Raw genomic sequence first — 22,852 nt, forward strand, 5'->3', positions numbered from 1 at the left:
ATCCCACAGTGAATTATGAATATACCTTTGGCCCTTTGATTGTATCTGTCTTGATTGACTTACTCTACTGAGCATCACACTGCAAGAAAGAGTCTTCTTATTTTAGGTTCAATTGAACATTAACCAGTTGTAACCCATGCATGTGCAAATGTAGCCTGTGCCGGACGAATGCGCCCGCTATGTGAAAGACTGTCTGTCACCTGAGGAGCTGCAGGCATCTCTGAGGGCAAGGCATGCTTTACCACGGCAAACTGCTCAGGCAGGGCAGTGCTAGCTAATACTTTAGTTTATTTAAATACTGGTAGAGTCGCGGGTCATCTTAGCATCTGCTCTACAGAAATGTTCGGCACAGTGGTGTCTGGCTTGCCTGATGTCTTTAAGTCTTCAGACTGTTACTGAATAAACTGGCTAGAAGAGACACACTGTAAGAAAGAACTGACTTAGGAAGAGCAGGCTCTTACAGTGGAGGGTACAATGCCTTTACCTCTGTTACGTGACCTAGGGGACACTCAAAGGTCCCACTGGAAGCACCACAAATTTTAAGTACTTCTAATTTATAAGAATCCATATAGGCCTGCTTAGAAATCTCCTGTTGTCAGATCTTTCTGTGAGCTGCTTTCTCAGATGTCCCCGTTTCCCTTCAGGCCCACAGGGGTAGTTGACAGGACCACATACAGGTCTAACTTGCATGAGGGCAGTGACTCAGGATTTTCATGATCGCCTGTCCCACACTGAGGTTAGAAGACAACACGGCTTCTCCAGATGAGAGGGCAGGCCTCCACCAAGCAGCCCGAGTGGCTGTTAGGGACCATGACCACTTTCTCACTCACTGTGAGTGTAGGGATGGTGGCGCCAGCATCCTGGTCTACGCATCCACCCGCAGCCTTCCTGCCTTGTGGGAGGACTGCTATGAGGTTTAAGCTAAGGTGATCCACGAAAGGCTTGAGAAAGTGCCTCAGCTCTTAGTCAATAAAGGCCCTCACCACTTCTGCCCACTGCTTCTCCCTCGTCTCCCACTTTATACAGCTATTTCTTGAGCTAAAGGTGTTATTCCCAACCTCAGATAGCAGTTCCGACACGAGACGCCATCAGGGGACTGTGAGTCGATTTTTCACTTTACAGTATAGGGGAAAACTCCCTTGGTGTGCTGTCATTCTCTACGTTTCTCCCCTCCTCTTTTTTGGTGGGGGAGGCATGTATCTGGCAGTCAGACATTTTTATTGCAAAATGCTGTCTGGAAAAGATGCAAAGTAAAACCTGCTAAAATGCAAGGGCAGAAACCCCCACAAAACTAAGGGGGGAAACAAAAGGCCCCTTCCCTTTGCTTATTGAGTTCAGAGGCATAACAGGCTGCACCCTGCAGCAAGCGGGAAGCTACACTAATTTTAAAGCCATAAAACGCTATCAAGTGCCCTGCGGGGCAGGAGGCTCTGAAGCTAGTGGCACCTAAATAAGACATGGTTCATTTACTCCGTAGCTTAGCCTAATGTAATCATCAGCGGTTTCTTAGCCTAGAGTTGTTAACAGGCGAGTAGCCGGCACAGAGGCGGCCCTCCCAGCCACTGAGGGGGCTGCAGCTAGATTGCTGTTGATTAGAAAATTTTTCAGTTTTGACAAGCACTTAATGAACATAAATCGCACCTTGATTGGTTTCCTTTCGGGGCCACGGGCACACCTGAGCAGAAGAGACAGGCCTCGCCAGCGTCACCCTGCCCTACCTTGCAAGACCCTAGCAACAAGCGGGCAATCAGGTTATGAGCCATAGAAGAAAATATTTATAAAATAGAATAATGAAATCCAATCTCTCAGAGGAAGAGGGAGAGCATTTGCTATCCCCTTGGCCATCCTCTCCCACTGAGACCTCGGTGGTGACTGTCACCACAGGAAAATATCGGGTTTTGATTTATCTGCCTTTCTGGGGAATTTCTGGCCACAATTTGTAACACTAAAAGGCCCCCCAAAGGAGGGGGTGCAAAATGATACAAATTGGGTACAAAGGATAGCCACTACTATGTGGACTGTCATTTGGTATATTAATGTTTCCTGGACTCTTCTAGAAATTTAAAGACTCAGAACCATGAGCCACACGGTTAAGTCTGTGTTTATACACATGCTCGAGTTCTCTGTTTCTCTCTCTCTCTCTCTCTCTCTCTCTCTCTCTCTCTCTCTCTCTCTCTCTCTCTCTCTCACACACACACACACACACACACACACACACACACCCTACTTTCATTTTACTAAAACAAGCAAGGCAGCAGTGTCCATCCTCAGGAAGCAGTTCAGCGGAGCCCTCAAACATCGGTCTGCCGGTCTGCCTCACTCAAGGTACCCTTCATCAGCATCCAGACACATGTGCACAGGAGTGAGTGCACATTTTGGCTAGATGCATTTACATGGTCTGATATGTGTATGTGAGCCTGTGTTCATGTAAATGTTCATACCTATGTCATGGTATGTGTGGGGGTCAGAGGTTAACCTCCAGTACACCTGGCCTTCCCCCGTGAAAGTCTCCTTTTCATTGATGGCATATGTCAGGTTAGTGGATCAAGAACTTTGGAGCATCTCTCATGTCTGCCTCCATCACATGGAAAAAGCCATGGACTACAGATGTGGCTCTCTGGACCTGGCTTTCCAGGTCTTCTGAGGACTCGAACTCAGGTCCTCACACTGCACACAAAGTACAAAGTGCACCTTCTCCTCAGCTTCACTTTTATTTTTAAATCTGAAACATTGCCCAAGACCTGGAGTAGCATAAAATAAATTCTTTGGACAGAATGTAACTTTGACATAGACTCTAACCATGTATATGAAAAAGTCTGGGTCTCCCAGGGGGCCCCTGAAAATGCAGACACTGTCACAGCAAAGTCAGTCCAAGTGTATGACACTGCTTTTAAACATGCTTACAAGAAATTTGGATGAATGACAAAAATATTTACCAGGCCTCCCCTATCCTGTGGCAGACTATAACCACAGGACAGCTAGGGAGAGGAGTCTGGATGGCCAAAGGGCTTATTAAGAAGACTCCAAGGCTCATGAGGGGGTCTGGAGAATGTCCCGTGCACATCTCTCAAAGTGGGGCTCTGGAAGGCTGGCTGGCTTCACAGTTACAGCCATTCCTATAGCCCTCCCACAAGTAGGGTTTAAAACTAGGTGCGTCCAGCTCCCAGCAGTCACTTCTTGTTGGTACTAGGCACCGACTTGAGACTTGAACATGCCAGCCAGCTGAGCAGTTTACCAGTAAGTGCCTTGTCTGTCCAGGATGGCACCTTTGTTGTGTAACAATAATGACTACAATTTACTACAATTAAAGAACAAAGTGCGGCAGCCTCCACCTCCTGCCCATCCATCACATCCGTTCCCCACAGGACAGATTCTGTACCAGGCTGTGGCTTTTCCCTGTGGCTTTAAAAGCACCACTGAGTGAACTCTTCCCCTATGACTTCAGGAGCGCTAGCCCTGAAGCTTTAAGGGCAGGCGAAGTGGCACAGTCTCACTCCGACCTCCCACCGTCCACCCATCTGTCCTCGCTCCACGCCTCACCTGCTCCATCAGCCCTGCATCCCTCCACTGCTTGCTCACCTCTACCTACCTCCTACCACAAAGCATCTCCCTCCCCACTGACTTGTCCCTCTACCCATCTATCCAATCCCACAAACCCACCTCTCAACACACCTACTCCATCCACTCTCCACATTCACCCACCCAAACAGGATGTCAGCCCTCACGGCAGTAGAGAGCTGGTGTGGTGCTATGATAGCTGAAGGATAAAGAATAAAGAGAGGAGACTCTCATGGAGAGAGAAAAAGCCAACACAAAAATGATGTTCTTCTCTGGAGAGATGGCAGGCTGCAGAGAACTTACAGCAGAGTGCCGTTACTCTGAGGAAACCAGGCAGAACCGGGTACTTCAAGTAACTTCTGACATGTATGTGTAAGAAGAGAGTTGGCTGGCTCACAGTTTCACTCCAGGCAGGCCTGGGGTCATGGCTGCGCACTGTGGTTGGACCACTTGGCAAGGGGAATGGTCACTGTATGGTGTTCGGAAGCAAAGAGAGCTTCAGAAAGGTGCTGGGTCCAATGTCCCCTTCCAGGCCTGTCCCCCAAATAGCCTAGTTTTTGTTTTGTAAATTAGCCCTCATTCCTTAGAAGTTCCCTCTCTTTTGGTAGAGTCCCAGGGCTAGAGACTATGTCTCCAACAAGGCTTTTAAGGGACACCCAGCAGAGCAACAAATGCCACCTGCAGTGACAACATTCACGTAACAAGGACCTTGATGTGTCACCCATCATGGGCTTACTGGGCCTTTATCCCAACATGGAGGAAGCCCTGCCCCCAAGGATGTTCTCTTGAGACCCAGAAAAGCCACAAGCTCTTTTTACTTTCTGCCATCCTCGGAAACTTAAAAGAGGGGTCCCAGACCAGAACAATACTGACTGCTGGGGGCAAGATCCCAACCTTTGGTTTTCCATGTTAAGACTGTAACATAATCCTAATCCAACTCTGAGAGGGCTCTTCATACTGTACTACTATTTTCAGGTGGTAAGACATTATTGGTTTTGTGTGTGTGTATGTGTGTGTGTGTGTGTGTGTGTGTGCGTGCGCACGTGCTTCCTACTCCACTATGCTACTCCATGATGGATCACCCGTGTGCACATTTTGTGGTCAACGATCCTAATGGTAAGGTCTGGAACTCAGGCCATCTTGGATCAAGGACCCTACAAAGCCACAACCCTGACATCCAGTGTGACCACACTGAGGGCGACACAGCCCAGAGGCAATGAGCAATGCTTGTGTAAACCACTGGCCAGGGCAATGGTGAGAACAGTGCACAACAGCCCTGGCACTTATTCACTAAGAAGCAAAGCAGCCCACTATTCCTAAGTGACACAAACTCAAGCTATGCGTCACCAACATGACTCACTGACTACGCTCATGTTCGAGATACAGGAAGGCTGGCCGTTTCCTGTCAAATGGCTCTCCATGTGGGAACAAGAATACGGTCTTTTGAGCCTGGGATCTTGCTGAGGCAGAAGCCGGTCTGTTTTCTGCATGGTGCTGGAACAGCTATCCCTGGGCTTTGAGTGTGGCTGCATGTTCTCCACAGGGAGTAGGAGGTTCACTCTGGCAGATGTGAGGTGCTGTGGGGAGGCATGATCAGAGATTCTGCCTCCTCCAACCTCAAGTCTCCCTGTGATAAACGGCCAGTGTGCTCTGCCTGCAGGGGCTGCTGTGAGAGGAACTGCTTGTTCAGGAAGACGTCTTTCAGAAGACCTAGTTAGGAATCATCTCAGATCCTGTTCTGATGTATCAGTCAAGCGGTTTCCTGTCTGCCTGTAGACGCTGGAGCTATTAAAATCTAAATTCTGACGACAATTTCCACTGTAGCTACTTATTGTCTCAGAAAAGCGCCAAACTGAAGGCTCGCAGTATATGTGACTACGTCTTGCTAGAAGCATGGCCTCAGTTATCTAATCTCTAATGGATCTAGAGAGTAAAAGGTGTCCCTTCCTGAGTCTAGTTCCAACTTTGCGTATCAGGGAAGAAAACCCAGGGCTGATCTGGTTTCAAGAGGGTATCAGTAAGGAGGAGAAACACATCTGTAGAGGGAAGCGATCCATACAGACCCGGCTGGCCTGATGCACAGGGCGGGCTGGAGACAGCTGCCAGGCCCCTTGCAAGGAAGGCAGAGCTGGTCCCGACCGTGGCCTGCTTTCTCACACAGGGTCCCCATGTCATGTCCTTGGTTTGCAGGGCTCATTCTTACAGACATTTAGGAAGTCTACCACACAGAGACTACTCCAAGAGGAGTATTGCCAGCCATGCAAGTGGCTGTTCCCCGACAGACACGGAAGATGAATAGGCCGCGGTGCTGCTGCGACGCAGAGCCCCAGGGCGAAGGTTCTTTCTCATTATCCCTCCATTTTCCATCATGGTGCTCCCTACGGCTGAGAGTTAAGTCCACGGAGAGAGAACCCAAGGATCTCTCAACGCGTTGCTCTGCACCCACCCCACCCCTCCCATCAGGATCCAGGAATGAGCCTTAAATCCAGGAGAGCCTCATATATAGATCTCCTCCCCAGGACAGAGAAATGCTTTGAGCCTTGCAGTTCAGGGAGATGAGTGATTTAAGATCTTTTCTTATTATTTTATTTCATGTTTCTAAGTGTTTTGCCTGCACGTGTGTCTGTGTACCACATACCTAAGAATGCCAGAAGGTGTTGGATCTCCTAAAACTTGAATTAGAGTTGGCTTTGAGCTAAGATCTTCTGGAACAACAGCCAATGCTCTTAAAGCTGAGCCATGCCCAGCCAAGACAGATGATGATGATATCATCATCATCATCATCAATTAAGAGCAAGCCTTTGAGTCAACAGATGAAGGCACCAGCAGGCTTCACAGAGCCACTAGGCTTGCTCTTGGTTGCTTCAGTTCTATTTAAAAGCCTGAAGTTGTCAGGACATACGCTCCAGTAGAGGTAAACAGCAGACTTGGCTTGTCAGTCCTGGACCAAGGCAGCAGACAGCCCACACTCCTTTACAACTCCCATCCCTTTGCCCAGAACTCCCTCCGTCCTGAAAAGGCCGAATGTTCCCTGTGAAGGTATTCATTCTTGCCTCAAGTGGGCATACTTCCGGTTACCTAACCTGGCTCTCAGGTTCACTCACTCAGCATCAGCTGAGAGAGAAAGAGGAGGAAGCTGAGTGGGTTTTGGGGGATCCCAGTTTTAGGCCCAACATGTAACTAAGTGATCCCCTCAGCATCTTTGGTTTCTGGAAGGGCTTTTCCTTGGATATCCAGCTACATTAGCTTTTTATTTTGTTCAGTGTGGTGGAAATTTCTGGGTCCCGCACTCCAAAGGGTTGAAAGCCATCCTGAGGGCTGTATCTCCAAACTCCCTGCCTAGTGAATGATTCTCTGGGTTCCAGGAAAGACATCTGCCAGCCACACTCAAGGACACAGTATACAACAATCAAGGCTCTGAACGTCAGTGCGATCTTCCAACTTCCAAGCAGACCACACAGCCCATGCCCAGCACTGGTCTGGGGCAGAACCTGCTGTACTGAGACACTTTGCCAAGATGGCCTCTGGTTTCACCATCTGGAGCCCCATGGGGCCCTGTGACTATGGTGGGCACCAGTCTGCCATTATGTGCTTCTCCAGTGCCTCTGCCTCTCCCCTCCACATACAAGCAAGGAGGACCAGGGTCTGCACCATCTAAGCCTTGGGAGAGACTAGGAGAGGGAGCAGAATGGGCTACAGTCACTGGGCCAGGGTGTTCTTCTGGAGACAACCACTGGGCTCCCCAACAGGAAACAGGAAACTGAGGAGTTTCCTTCCATATATCCCATGAGGACAGGGGTGATATGGCATAGTCCAGGATAAATACAGGGCAGAGAGAAGTGGAGCCACCAGCCAAATTTTAATTATTATTGTTCACCGAGTCCCAGCTCTGTTCTCTAACGCACATGAAACACCAGAGCTGGTAACAAGAGGCCTTTGGTCTGACAGGATCTGAGGAAGAACAAAACCCAAGACAGGGCAGCCTTCCTTGTCGATTGGGCTGCTGCAGGGTAGGGAGGGCCTGGAAAGGCGCATCTCTGTGTGCTCAGGGATGGAGCCTGAGGGCGGAAGAGTTGCAGAAGCACATGGTGCTCAGTACAGCAGCTCTGGAAAAGGCACAGGCCCTGTTGCAGGTGGGTCTCCGGGATTGGATATGCCATCCTTCCACCATCAAGGCCGCCTGGAGAACCACATCTATTCCCAAGGGGTGTTCAAGCGAGAGCCACACAAAGAGATTCACACCCAAGAAAGAACGTCTGTCCACGCATGAACACAACTGCACCTTAGCATATACCAGAACCTATGAACACATGTATAATATGTATCTTCCATACATGTGCATACACAAATATATACACACAGACAGACAGACAGACAGACATACACCTTAGGATGGGGATATATATACTCTGAAAACACAGTATGGAGTGTCCTGCTTAGCCCAGCCCATCTGAGTCCTATACAGGACTTGCCTGCATCACCCTGTACTTGGGCAAACTCATCTGAGCCAGGGTCTGTGTCATACTCACACACTGACCACCTTCATAGCTCTGCTGCGTATGGTACTGAAAACGGCAGGGTGGCTGTACTGGAAGGTTTCACGCTCATGTCCAGTCAAAACATCCTGTATGGACCACTGTAAGCCAGGCATGGCAGGCACCCCCATTAGCACTACAAGCCTGCCAGGGACAGAGACTGAAGCAGGTGCTCTCTAGGGTGGCTCTGAAAAGTATAGCCACTGCTATGCATCCGGGGGAGAAAGTCACAAAGTCATAGCAGCAGCAGCACACACGATACTGGGGGCAGTGGCGGCAGGGAAAGATGCTTTAAAAAGGTGAATGTTCTTGAGTGTGGAAGGGAAAGGCCTCTCCCAAAAGGCTTTTAGGGGAGAAATATGTGCATACAGACCCCAGGGATCTGACATGCATGCTCAAGCCAGTAATATCATATAGATAAGACTCTTGAGCTCTGCAAACCGATCACTGAGAGTCTGTTAAAGAAACAGGTAAGAACCAAAGAGATATCAGGAGAAAGCCCATGCCATTCATTCATTGCCTGTGTTTTATTGACTTGAGATACTGTTGAACCATCCAGACTAACATCCATGCAGTGGCATAGTGGAATACTATACAAACATCAAAATGGTGCCCCATATTTGCTTTCATGGAAAAACACTTGTGACCTATCCCTGGAGCGGTCAGAGGAATGTGAGCTGTGTTCCTGCCTGTGGGAGCACCCAGCCCATGCGCAGAGACACACAGGTCTACAGTCCTAGCACGCATAATCAGGGAATGTTTTCATCTTCCATGCAGCATGCTTATCTTAAACCTTTCTGTTAACAACTGCAATTTTTGAAGTATTTCAGTTTTTAAATCTGTAAAAGCTCAACAGGGTGGTAAAACCCAATGGCCAATTCTCAACCTGGGCAAGTCATGGATCTGAAACAAACAGTCCCACCTTAACAGCCACCCATTGTGGACAGAATGACCGGATATCTGCCAGAGAAAAACTGAGTCCGCTCTGAGAACCTTATAGAAGTTACGAAGGTAACACATGCTGAGGAGAACAGTTTCCTGCCTTCCAAGCCGGCACCTGGGTTTGATGACTGACATCGAAGCCTGGCTCTGCCTCTGTTCAGAGGGCGAGCCTGAGGTCAGATTCAGCTGGTGTAGAGCTGCCCATAGACACTCTCCTGGCTCGCCCCCTTTGCCACTCTCATCCAAGACACTACTTCATAAGCAATGTGTACTATAATCTACTCCAGAACAGACGGACCTGGATTAACAGATGAAGAGGACGGGAGTCTGAGGGCCTGGCTGCCTTAGCTACCTCTCAGGGGATCTAATACCACTGTCCGCTTCACAAAAAGGCAGGAAGGGGTGGGGCCCTGCTCCCATCTTTGACCCGCGTACTCACGTGTAAGCTGGGGTGGTAGGTCAGCACGCCGTTGTCGCACAGGGTGACGTACTTCTTCTTCCACTCCTTGTTCAGTGACTTGCCACTCCGCTTCAGCAGCATGCCCTGCGGGGGAGAGAAGCGGGAGGAAGGCCCCATGTGAGTGAAGACAGGCCTACAAGACACAAAAGGATTCAGAGACGACGGAAACTTTCTGGTGGGGTTTGCATTTCCAGAGAACATTATCCTTGCTTTTAGATTTAATCTGGGTTTCCTTCTCTTTCATAGTCAACATGCTAGGTGATATTTGAAACTTGAGCTTTACGATAGACTCTTCTCGGTTCCCTGCTGATCGACAGCTGAAGTGGCCATCCCTGCGGTCCATCAAACGGCCCGTGGCACTGAGTCATACTGAGTGGAAGTGCCTAATGGAAAGGTGCTTTGATTCTTTGCTTGTTGGTTTTCGAGGCAGTGGGAAGTGAACCCGGAACCTTGCACAATCAAGAAAAATGCTCTGCCATGCTCCAGCCCCTGCCCCAGCCCATCCCATCCTACCCCAGCCCCATCACATCCTACTCCAGCCCCAGCCCCTGCCCCATCCCTAGTCCCTGTCCCAGCCCCATCCCATCCTACCCCAGCCCCATCCCATCCTACCCCTGCCCCATCCCATCCTACCCCAGCCCCAGCCCTAGCCCCTGCCCCATCCCATCCTACCCCAGCCCTAGCCCCTGCCCCAGCCCATCCTGCCCCAGCCCATCCTACCCCAGCCTCAGGAGTAACATTTTAAACACAGAACCTAAATTGCCTTCTCTGATAAGAAGGCAGCAATGATCATCTCACCGTAATTTTATAAACACTACAATTCCATGTTACAATTTCTTTACAGAATTTTAATTTATTCAAACTGAAATTCCATTTGCAAACTTTAGTAACAACACTGGGTGGGTGAGCAGTGTGTAATTCACCTCGATCGGTTTTTAATGAAGTCCCATTAAGGTTTCTGGGAAAGCTTTCAGAATGTGAAGCTAACATATTTTGGAACTCGCCTGTGGCCTAGCCATCCCTGGATGGCTGCTGTGGATGTGTTCCTGGTCTAAGTGCCAATTCCCAGCAAATCCTGCACCTGTTCACCTGTCCCCTGGGTAAGGACAATGTAGGGGCGATCCTAATGGGGGTCAGGCCAATGCTTCAGCCTGGGGCTCCCCTTTTTCTCGGCTGCAGCTTTCCTGCCCCACTTGCCCACTCCTGCATTCTAATTCTGAACATGTGCAGAGAGGAAGGCTCTTGCCCGTCCATAAACTGCGGCAATTATGAAGCTGAGAAGGCACGTGCCTAACACTAGCTAATTAGAACAGTCTTAGGAAGCAGGAAGCTGAAGGTTCTCAAATACACCTTGACCCCTTGGGGAAACAGAGGCAGCCCTCTACTGCTTCCTGATCTTGCTCTTCCCTAGGAATCTGCACAGGAGACTGGAAGAAGCTCACTTGTCAATTACCAACACTGCGAGGATACTGCTCTGTTTACTCATATCATAAATTGGCTTCAAATCCCAGACTGGGGATCTGGTACCTGTTACTGGGCCATCTGAACAACCCGTAAATGGACCATTGGAAGGCCATGGCTCTGCAAGATCTTATCTTGTAAAGAAAGAACCCAGGGGAAAATGTTTGTGCTGAAAACTAAAGCAACTGAAGTTCCCTTGTGTGGTACAAATGGACAGGAGACGGTAAGTCACACCCAGGGACACAATAATAAACCAACATCCTCTAAACCCTCACATTCCTGCCCCATAGGCAACTCCGTTCTTAACCCAGCAACAGAAGGCCACACCCAAATTCTCCTATGAGCTCATGCTTTCCATCATCCACTTCACTGCAATGTCACTGGAAGGTTAGGGCGGCTGCGGGCTTCAGAAGGCCAAGGCCCCTCCTGCGCAGGCAAGCGCCTGCAGATGTCTAACACAACTCCTTTGGGAGGGAGGCTCATGAGCACTTTCATGAGCTAGCCCTAAGCTTCTAATTATCCTTTCACCAGTGAAGGCTGCAGAGAAAAAGAGGAGAAACTGGCCAGGCCGGAGGCATGTGGAGAAGCCCTCCCAGTTATCTGGGGACTAAAAGAAATCATTTTTAAGAAGACTTTTTTTTGATTTAACATTCATTCATTTATTTATTATTTGTATGCCACCGTGTGTGCACGAGCTGGGTCAGCGGACAAGCTGTAAGACTCAGGTCCCTCCCTTTACCATGTGGGGTCCAGGGCTTGAACTTAGGTTACCAGACTTGGCAGCAGACGCCTTTACTTACTGAGCCACCTTGCTGGCTCCAAGCCGATCAATTTTGTTGCTAGGAAAATAATGTCACCAGGACAGAAAACATGAATGTTGACAATCGTGAATAAATTAACCTGCTCCTCAGAGGACACTGCTGCTTCGCTCCTTGTATTAGCTCAATATTCTAGGAGGAGGCAGGCCGGAAGAAGACTGACCTAAGGGCCGCCTCTTTACGCCTGCCTGCCTTGGCCCCACTGACTTAAGATCTCCTTTGACATCTGCCCTTCAAGGTTACAGGAGAGACCGAGAACCCCAACTTTTCTGTTCACACATCCTGTCTATGGTCAGCAGGGCCTTGAAGGCCTTCTCCTTCCATGGCCTACACACTGGCCTAGTACCTGGCTTCCTCGAGCACCAACATGCTCACTCCCTCTTGCTCACCACCAAGCACAGGCCAGAGGCCACAAAGGCAAGGACACAGGTTCCTCCCTGTAGACAAGACTCTGAGCCACACAGGCAAACTCATGCCTAACTACTGTGAAGGGCAGGCCTCCCATTCCCACCATTCCCTAGTTTTCAGCCACGGCGAACAAAGCTGGTCTCACAGCATAAACTCTAAGTGTCTTGGCCATTGCCGGACCCAATACCCACAGCCTGGAACTACCAGCTTCCGGAAGCACAAATACAAAGATCAGTGCCTAACATCCTTAGTGGGCACCTGTGACAGGGTTCCCTCCACAGCAAAGTCAGACTGCATGACTGTGAGGAAGGCAGGTACCTCTCTGCTTCACAGCTCTTCACAATTTACGGAGATGTTCAGCTACTAACAAGTTCCAGGTTAAGCTGGGCAGTGGTGGCGCACACCTTTAATCCTAGAACTTGAGAGGCAGAGGCAGACAGATTTCTGAGTTTGAGGACAGCCTGGTCTACAGAGTGATTTCTAGAACAGCAGGGGCTACACAGAGAAACCCTGTCTCGATAAAACAAAAAAGAAGTTTCAGGTAGCTAAGGAAAAGGACTGGACGGTCTTTCTTTTCAGGCCGGCCTGGGGACCCTGCCTGACTCTCAAACTTCCACAGAACATAATGCATTCAAGCTGGGCACTGTGGTGCATGCCTTTAATCTCAACAATAGGGTGGGAGAGGCAACCAGATGTTTGTGAGTTCGAAGCCAGCCTGGCTTACATAGTGAAAAAGCATTCCTTAGGCTGGACTACATCTGAGTCCAGAAGAGGGGGTTCTAGCAACCACCCCGACAGCAGGCAGGAAGCATCCTCAACTCTGAACATTTCTCAGGCAGGAAGAAAATCGGTGTGCATGATGGGAATGAATCTCTTTCTACAAGCAAGCTCCAGGGGCACAGCGGACAGGGCTGAAGGAGCCCTAGAGAATCTACATCATGTCATCTGCCTCTATTGTCAGGGTGTACAACAGAGAAATGGAGGGTAGGCTAGCCCTGTCCTGTCCTCCTCAGTATAAGAAACACTGGACTTGCTTCAGATAGCTTAGCTGAAAACATTGGCAACATCTCAGGAGATTTTTGCACAGAACGCGTATCAGTTTCTCCTGTCCGCAGGCCTGCAGGAAGGCTAGCTGCTTGAAACTTCGAGACAAGAGTCCTGGCTGTACCAGACACTAGGTTCTTAGCATCTGAATGCAAATATGGAAGAACTTGAGAGAGAACACGGGGCAGGAGTATGGAGAGACAGGTAATTCAACGCTGGGCTACAGGCTGCAGAACTGCAGACAGCATGCCGAGAGTCATGTTCCAACACACGTCAGCAGCTTCCTTGATAGAACAGGTCTCCATATCACACAGCCATAGATGAGGCCTCAGCCTGACAGCCAGCATGGGACTGGCCAAGTGAGGGCACCTCTGGCCACATCTCAGCCCACAGAGTGCTGTTACCAAAGGTCTCACCAACACAAGCCATTCCCGTTGTGAGTGTGACCAGGCCCAGAGACTCTAAAATGTGAAATGCATATGGCGACCACTTTCTAGCCCGCAGACACAGACGCAGGGCAGGGTCATGGTACAATGAGGCAAGTCCTAAAACAAGGAGTGACCTCCACCTTGACAGCTGCATACAGAGGCTGGAGGAAGAGATGGGCTGGCTCCTTCCATCTTGGGACCAAATGTGTGCCTAGACCCAGGGTTCTCTTGCAAAGATATAGTTTTCAACAAGTCCCCTAAACTGTTTCCATTTTTTAAGGCCATGCTCATTTGATGGGGTATAATTAGAGTCATCAATGAACCCCAATGGATGATGCCTGGGCATCACATGATTAAAGCATGTCTTCTTCCTTCTTAAGCTCACCCAAAGTGGTAATCACGGTGTCAGTCTACACTCTGCCTCTGCCAGGAGGTAGGTTGCACATTTTCTGCTATGGTCCTACAAGCTCTACCAGGACATGGAGTGGCCAGGGAGTCCTAGGGTGGACAAGGCCTGTGGTAGGCGCAGAGTTCCATGATCTGCCAGCCTGAAATCACACCCATCTCTGACAACCAAGACAAAGTGGCAAGCTACACAAACGGGTCATTTTAGACTTTCAGAGGACACAAAGCCAGTCCCGCCAGTCAGGAGACGACAGAGGCCGGAAGGCTCCTGGCTGTCTAGACACAGGCGAGGGGGGGGGGGGCAGGCGAGGGGGGGCAGAGGCTCCCATCAGTGCGTGCAAATGGCCCTTATGATTCTAAGTCTCTTTGAGTGGCTGTAACCTAGGGCAAGAATGCATGGCAGAACGTCAAGATGCATCCTTTGTCCATCTCTCTCTCAGATGACAATCTGGTACACATAAAGACAATCCTCGCTTTAGAGGGTTCTTGCTGGTCAGCATAGCCATCCATTTGAGAACACTTTATTTCATATTGGTGTGTGTGTGTGTGCGTGCCTGTGTGTGTGTGTGTGTGTGTGTGTACACCATTTATTTGGATGCTGTAAGTTTCAGGAGAATACAGGGTTTCACTCAAGAGCCTAGTTTGTTCGATGCATATACAATAGTCTACAGAAAGCCACAGCCTGCAAGCATCTGCCTCCAGAAAGCTCAAGAGTACTACTACATTGTGTAATTCCAACATCTCTCAGTGACTGAGCTGCCCAGGTGACTCAAGTCAACCCATGGCACCAAGGAATGGACCCTGCCCATGTACATCTAACATTTGTTAAAGCCCACAAGGGGCCAGAGAGATGGCTCAGCAGTTAAGAGCTATTGTGTATCTTTCAGGACTCAAGTTCAGTTCCCAGCACCCACGTGGGATGGCTCAGTTATCTGTTCTTCCAGTTCCGGGGGATCTGACTTCCTCTTCCAGCTCCTGTCAGTACTTGCACTCGCCTGCATCTACCCACATATACATAAACATGATTTTTCTTAAAAAGATAGTAAGTCTTTAAAAAAAAAAAGACAGAGCAGCTCTAGCTTTGTAGAACTCTTGTGTGACTCTTTGTCCTCAGCTATGGTATCACAAGAGATGACAAAATGAATGTTCACACCATCAGATTCCAGGGTGGATAATGCGACTTGGCATCCTGTACCACTGTGTATATATAGAAAACAAACAGCTCCTGGCCTTGGTGTGGACAAAGTCAGCAGGGACGCCAACAGGACTCAGGAATGTTAGTGGAGCGTTGTGGAGAAGGATGCAGTATCATCAGAGGCTGGACAAGGGGCACCAGGCCACAAGATGGCAGAAACGTCAGTACACCCACAACCCAAATGTCATGTGACATTTCATCAGGACCTGTGCACATAGCGGTGGATTTTCACACTGAATTCTGAAAGGACTGTTAGTCCCAACTGTAGGGAGAAGAAAGGGCCAAGTGAGTTTCCGACCAGAGAAGAAAAGAAGATCGTCCCAACTCCAAACTCCACCGTTACAAAACAGTGCCTTGGTGCTAGCTGCTTCTCCCAGTGGGAAGCTCTGGAGGAAGGCCTGGCCTCAGAGCTCAGATCAAATGCAGGCAACCGTGGTGGATAGGGCCAGGAGTGAATGAGGGTCTTATGGGAGGTGTGGCAGTCTGATCCTTTCTTCAGACCTGGGAAAAATGTCAACATTATGTCAGTTACCTTTTATATAGAGTTGGGGCTAGGAATGGTGGACAGATCTCTGTGTCACAGAATGGACTATATCTTGATTCAGCAAAGGACAACAAAAGCTTTTTGGTCGTTTTTTTTTTGTTTTTTTTTTGGTTTGTTTGTTTTTTGTGTTTTAAAACCATCCAACCTTGAACTAAAATGCTCTAAAGTTCAGAATGAAGCCTGCTCCCTGGACCCTACTCTAAGCATGTCAGGAAGGAAGCAGGACCAGGTGGTCACACATCTACTAATGCAGGCCATTTCTTGAAAAAGACAGAAGAAACAAGGACCCAGGATTCCCTGTGCCCAGGGCAGGGTACATTATGAACAGGTATCTGGCTGAACTTCACAACTCCTATGCGCCAGCTACTGTGTGTCTAGTTCCTCTCCACCTGTTTACCATGCGGGGAACTATTGCAATCTGTCACTGGGTCACTGCTAAATGGTATGCGGGTGTTATAATTCAGCTCATCTCCTGAATCTCCTGCCTCAGACAGGGAGAACTGGCCCAAGGACTTCATCCAGGTGTGCCTGTGGAGGCAACTACACCACGCACTTCCAGCCTGAAGCTCCACAGACTTGAGACTCTGGGCATGCTGGGATGGGCTGTGGGTGGGCACACTGAAGCCACAATCCTTCAGAGAAGACCTGTGAAAACCCAGCCCTGGTGGTGTTCGCACCCAGATGGCCCTGCTTCAATTTAACTGGTAGACTGTGGGATCATCTGTACTAGTTCCATCTTCAGCTTGACAGAGCCGGACAGATCTGGCTTCAGTGCCTGTGGGATGTCTAGACTACCCTTATCCAGCTACAGGCAGTGGGAAGGGAAGGCCCTGAGACTGCCCAAAGGGAGCACTAGGTACCTGAAGGATGGCTGTCATCGCTGTCTTGCTGACCTCTGCCCCCTCCTTTGCTGATGTTCTGTACATGTGAGTGAAGGATTCTGGTGCTCCAGCCCGAGGTATGTGTAGTGCACGGAAGAGCCACTGCTCCCCAGAACCCCAACAGTCTAGTAAATAGGAGCCACTGTTGTCTTATACTCCAGGATTGGGTTCAACTGCACAGCACTATAGCCAGAACACAGGCAGGGACAGATTCAGGCATCTGGGCTTCTGCTTGCGACCTCCTTGGAAACCACTTCCCCAATAGAGCAACTGTAAGACTCTGCAGCTTCTATGTTTGTTTAAGAAATTAAAGGGCTTTTGTGACAGCTCGCATTATTCCTTGCAAGTGGCCAGTGCTGATCTAATTACCTCACCTGATTCACTGACACACTGAAAAGACTGTGATTAAAATGATCTACAACCACAAATATCAGGGTCCCAGGAAGGGATGTCCCTTTTTGCTCAGGTGTCCTCTGTGGCACAGCGGCAAAAAGCAGGGCTGTCTAGCATACTGCAATCTCTTTATTCGTCTTAGGTGTGCTTCTAGTCCCAAGAGGTCATTGAAAGCCAAAAGCAATGTTAAGTGTACAAGCTTTAAATAACTTACTAAGTTAATATAATGAATGTAAGTGCGATCTGAAATCCATCACTCACTGCTTGCTGCAGCCCCAAGCTGTGATAAAACACCACTCATAAATTTATATTAAAACTCTACTCGATAGCAATTATTTACCAACAAAGATTTATTGACTGCATTAGAGTCTGGGGGTCTTTCCCAGTCAAATCAGCCTTTGAGTCTCGGGCTGAATGGCGTTGGTCTCCACTCAGACAAGGTTTGCCGTGACAAATAGGAAACAGCTGATGGCCGGGCTCCACTGCAGCAATGGAGCACCAGCTGAGACATGGCCACCCATGTAAAGACCAGATGACCCGCCAGCCCAGCCAGCCAGGTGCCTTCCTTCCAGGCAGCATGCCCAGGACCTGGTTTAACACACATCTGGGCCATGCATGCACGTGTCTGGTTTAAGAAAAGCACACATGAGATTTAGCGGGGACCAACACTGTGTCTCTGAGAGAGCGCTGATGGGCTTTTCCCCCTTAATCAAGTGTAAAAGGTAACAGTTCACCAGGAATGTGGGCGGTTTCCACTTCTCCAAAGACAAAATGAAGTTTATTAGACATACTTCCTACAGAGCCAGCAGCTCGGAAGGCGGACATATCAAGGTGACCATAGTGAGTCCCTGAGGGCTCACAATGAAAGAGCTCTCAGAAACAAATGAAAACCCAAACAACAAAGAGTATGGTTTGAATTCCATGTGGTTCTAAAGCAAGCCAGTGCCATGTTCGAACCACTTGAGAAGATTCTCATTACAGGAGCTAAAGGCTTCTGTGATTTTCTACAACATCTCAGAGGAACGTGAGCAGCTTGCACTGACATCCCAAAGACCTGGCTGCCAATCACTGAACTGATAGATCTACAATAGATGTTCTCATTCTAATTAAGAGTTCCCTCAGACGCTGTCAGTCAGCTGGCTATCACTGTGACATGTAGTCCCCAAGAGGACCAGTTTATGAGGAAAGGTTTATTTTGGCTTCTAGTTCTATGAGTTTCATTCCAGGGTGTCTCAGCTCCATTGCTCTGAGCCTATAGCATTAGAGCTCATCACGATGTGAGTTCACAGTGGCCTGGTAACCTCACCAGGGTAGCAAAGCGGCAGACAGGCAGGGGTGGCTGACTATCTCCCTGCAGGACAGACATCCAGTGACCTAACTTTCTCCAAATGGGCCCTGTGTTTTCACAGTTCCAGCATCTCCCTACTGTGTTACAGGTTACCTAGCTTTCCAAACATGGGACTTTGGGGACACGTATACAAATCATAGCATGTAGGTTACAAGTGGCTGTAAAAACCTAAGACAAGTGGTAGGTGTTTGGAATTCCACTGCCAGAAACCAGGCTGGCACAGGGCCTGAGCCAGAAGTGCCGTGCTTAATGTGTTTAACGTGTCCCCTGCATCCAAAGCACTAAGGGTCCACCCTAGTCCACCTTCTCAATGTGCAAAGCGGCCTCATGTAGGTAATAATATTTCCAAGAAGAGGCCTGGCCTCAAGGCATAGGAAGTGACGGTGCTGCACCTCTGTGGAGGCCTCAGGGGGAATAGGTGTTGCTCCTGCCAGTCAATCACTCAGGCACAGCTGGAGCCAGGACTGATCTTGAACATTACTGAGTACTTACATCTGACCCGGAGCAACTGTGAGGCTTTCGTGGCCTTTATCTGTTTGCATAGTAAGAAATTTAAGGGTTCTGTGATACCTTAAATTATCCCTCTTGTTGCACTCTGAAAAGGCTAGGGTTGATCTAATAGCTGTACTTCAGTTACTGATGCATCAGGGAGACTGTGATTATAATGATCCCCAACTACACCCATCAAGAGTCCCAGCAGGCGCTTGTGTTTTGTTCAGGCCCTGTCTTTGGGATGACAGAAAACAGCAGTATCTGTCACTGGCAGCCTCTCGTCACAGGTGATCTTAAGTCTTCAATACAATGATCTTTTTATAAAAAACTTTTTGCATGAGTGTTTTGCTTGCACATGTATGTGTACAATATATATGTGCCCAGTGTGCCCAGAAGTCACAGGTTGGTGACCAAACACCAACCAGAACTGGGCATGGTTGCGAGCTGCCACGTGGATATGGAAAGCTGAACGTGGGCCCTCTGTAAGAGCAACACGTGCTCTCGACCACTGAAGCATCTCTCTGGCCCCCAGATAAAGCTGTCTTCGCAGTTTCTTACCCAGCACTCTCACAAAGGGTGCTTGATGCTAACACGGTATAGGACCATGGCTGGCACACACCAGTCAGTGGGCTGAGTCTGACCTTCCAACTGTGCTTATAAACAGTTTAATCAGAACATGGTTGGATACCATATATCCTGTACAGAAGAGATAAGCAATTCAGGATTGATATTTGTTCTAGTTTCTTGTGATAAAACTCTTACCAAAACCAGCTCTGGAAAGGATTTACTTCTGCTTACGATTACACTCCATCACTAACGGAAGTCAGGGCGGAAACTCAGGCATCAATCTAGCAGCAGAGCTGGAGCAGGGACTTCTATGGAGGAACGTTCCTTACTGGTTTGTTCAGCTTCTTTCTTAACTCCAGGACCACCTGTTCGGGGTGGCACTGCCCACTGTGGGCTGGACCCTCCTCCATCAAACATTAATCAAGAAAGTGCCCCACAGATTTGCCCATGGGCCAATCTGAAGGAAACATTTTCTTTTATATTTCTGGTTGTGAGCCCTCTCTCCAGCCCACGAAGCGGTTTTTCTCAAAGTTCCCTCTTCCCAGAAATGTCTAAGTTTAACAAAAACAGACCTGCACAGCCCCACAGGCTATGCTGCCTGTCTGCTTCCAGACTTTTCCAGAGGGGGCTGGCTGAGACCTGTCACAAGATGGGAAAGGATAGAAGAGTCCAGCAGCCATCTTCCTCTCCCTTGCTCCCTTCCCACTCCCAGCATCCCATCTGTCCCTTGGTGTCTACATGGAGCTGCAGGCCACAGGCTCTGGGCACCCCAGTTTCTGTTAAATAAGCAGAGATGTTCCTTAGCAGCCGCCGCAGTCTCTATTGCCAGGTTTAGCAGTGCCCAACCTCTTCCTGGTCCAAAGTGGGAGTCCCGACCCTCAGCTCCCCAGAATGCAAAGGCTGACGGGACCTCCACTTGGGCAATTATATCAAAGTAAGGCCACAGTCTGGGGGAGGGGCTCTATGACTACAACATATGTCCTTATGAGGAAAGGGAAGTAGAACATGAAGGTGGCCAGACCATAGGAAAGGCTCCAGGAGAAACCACTTCTTATCCTTGGACCTGATCTCTAGCCTCCAGAGCAGTGAAGAAAATTTGTTTAAGCCTAAGCCTGGACTGTGGCATGCTGTCTTCAAATGATCCGCATGCAGGCATATGGATAGGCTGTGCAGCATTCCAGGGCAGGACCGCAGCCAGCACTAGACCAGACTCGGGACCAGTCTGGTGCTCTCACCACACACGAATGCAGGCTGCACGCTCTGCCTTCGGTCTCTTGCCCATAAGGAACCATGTTTGCTGGTGTGTCTCAGGTGCTGCATGCCCGCCCAGTCTACAAGGCACATATGGTGTGTTTCCTTGTGGACTGGCTCTGCGTCCAGATCTCAGTTCAGTATTGCACAAGTGGGGGGCCAAACCCTAGCTGGCACCTCATGGGGTGTGTAGGAAGAAAAGATGTGGTAGAAATGCCCAATCAGTGTGGAGGAAGATTAGCTTGTCATCCAAGGTACAACTCCTCTTAACTGGCCAGAGTCAATCAATAACAGAGAAATCATTAGCCGTGTACAGGGAGACAATCCCAATTACCTGGCTTTTCTGCTTGGCCCGTGAGAGGAAAACTTCTGGAGGATCACTTAATAGGTACTCAGATGTAACATCTGGTGGCTGATGGCCAGTAGACATAAGCTCCGCCTGCTTCTAAATCAGTTCAACTTTCCATCTAGTTTAAAGTGTTTCCATAGAAACAGAAGGGATGCCTCCAAACTGTGCTGAGAGAGAGAGAGAGAGAGAGAAAGAAAGAGAGAAAGAGAGAGAAAGAGAGAAAGAGAAGGACCTGGCACTGTCCGAGCAGAGACCTCTTCCCCAGCCTGCCCAGCATAGGGCTCAGGTGGGGGAAGGGATACAGGGATTATTCTAGATCTTTAACCAGCTCCCTGGTGACCCTCCCCCTCCCCCATTCTGGTTAGTAATATTTCTGTCATTCTGCCAGGTTGTCGGGTACAAAGGGTTACACTTTAATTGAGCTGTCAGCATCTCCAACCATCCTGTAAAGCCCCGATTATGCACGGCGGGGTTAGTGACACACTGGTTATTGTGGATGCCCTATTTGCGAAACCCAAACCTGCACCACACACAGGTCAGCTCACCCGCTCGACCTTCCTGTCATTAGCCGCGTCTATTCCTACCTCACTGCTGAGAAAATCACACGGCAAGGGCTTCAAAGCGCAGGCTGGGACTGGATTCGACCAGGAGCTAATCACCCACAAATCCAGCTCAAATGGCAACAATTGGCTAAACTGCTCCCCTCTCCAGAGCTCAGCAGTAATTTGGGATCATAAAGAAAAGAATTATTCAGCTAACTGCCCCAAAATGTATGCTTTGTGACCGACACACTTCACATTTTAATAATGATGGACAGAGAATCCAATTTAATACAGTCACCCGAATAACAAGACCAGGCACCAGGGCCATGGAGATGGGGGAGGGGTTTGCTGTGCTCCCTCCCCCGAGGGGAAAAAACAACCTGACCATGAGTGTTGCTGCACCAGGCCTGCCTGGTGCAATGGAGGCTCAGTTCAACTCAAATGTGGATGGCAGGAAGGAGGGGGAGAGGGGAAGAGGGATGGAGGAAAGGACAGAGGGCGCAACAGCAGAGAAACTATTATCTAGAACAACGTAAAAATAAGACCCTCAAGAAAGCCCCAAACCGTGCATCCTAGGACCCAGTACATCCCCAGCAAGCCTGGCAGATCCCACTTTGACTTGGGCAGTTGCATCTCCTCCGGTTGTGCTGTTTGCCCTTCCTTATGTTCTGTTGGTCCCTCTTGGGATTTTCAGCACCATGGATGCTGGTTTCTTAACAGGCTGTTAGGGAAGAACACACCTAAGTATTGCTCTTCCACATTAAGTGGCACTGGGGTACAGGAACCCTCACCAGCTCCCTGCCTACGGCCTGCTCCTCCTGCCTGGACAGCCTGGAGGCGGGACTCCTAAATGCAACCAGAGTCTCCATTAGGCTTAGCGCCTCTGCCCTGCTGGCCTAGGAAGCATGGGAATGCACCCAACCAGTCCCGCACAAGGCTACAGTCAAGCCCCTGGCAGGATAGCATGAGTTCTGCAAAGATGCTAACGACTTACCAACTGCCATGGCCGTGGCACGGCAGAGAGGAAGCCTGCAAAACCAACAACAAAATCCTGCTGCTGCTTTATTCCAGCCATGACCCCTGAACACCACCAGCACTGCAGGTATCACAGGCGCACAGCGACAGCCTATCGATTCCCGTGGGAACAGTGAGTCAGTGTGCTCGGGCCCCACCTGTTAGGAGTCAAAAGCTAATGTGTCAGGTGCGTGATGGGGTTGATTTTTATATCTGC

General features: G+C 49.3%; 1 protein-coding gene across 7 annotated transcripts in view; it reads right to left on the minus strand.

Moving 5' to 3' along the window:
- Positions 1-22,852, minus strand: part of Agap1 (ArfGAP with GTPase domain, ankyrin repeat and PH domain 1) — a 432,542-nt gene that overhangs the window by 158,569 nt on the left and 251,121 nt on the right. For all 7 annotated transcript variants that reach the window (XM_052192070.1, XM_052192071.1, XM_052192067.1 and 4 more), the window contains exon 10: positions 9,475-9,579. In XM_052192070.1, coding sequence (XP_052048030.1) covers positions 9,475-9,579 — 105 coding nt within the window. The remainder of the gene's footprint in view (positions 1-9,474; positions 9,580-22,852) is intronic.

The sequence above is a fragment of the Apodemus sylvaticus genome, chromosome 9, assembly GCF_947179515.1.
Source record: "Apodemus sylvaticus chromosome 9, mApoSyl1.1, whole genome shotgun sequence".
Taxonomy (NCBI): domain Eukaryota; kingdom Metazoa; phylum Chordata; class Mammalia; order Rodentia; family Muridae; genus Apodemus; species Apodemus sylvaticus.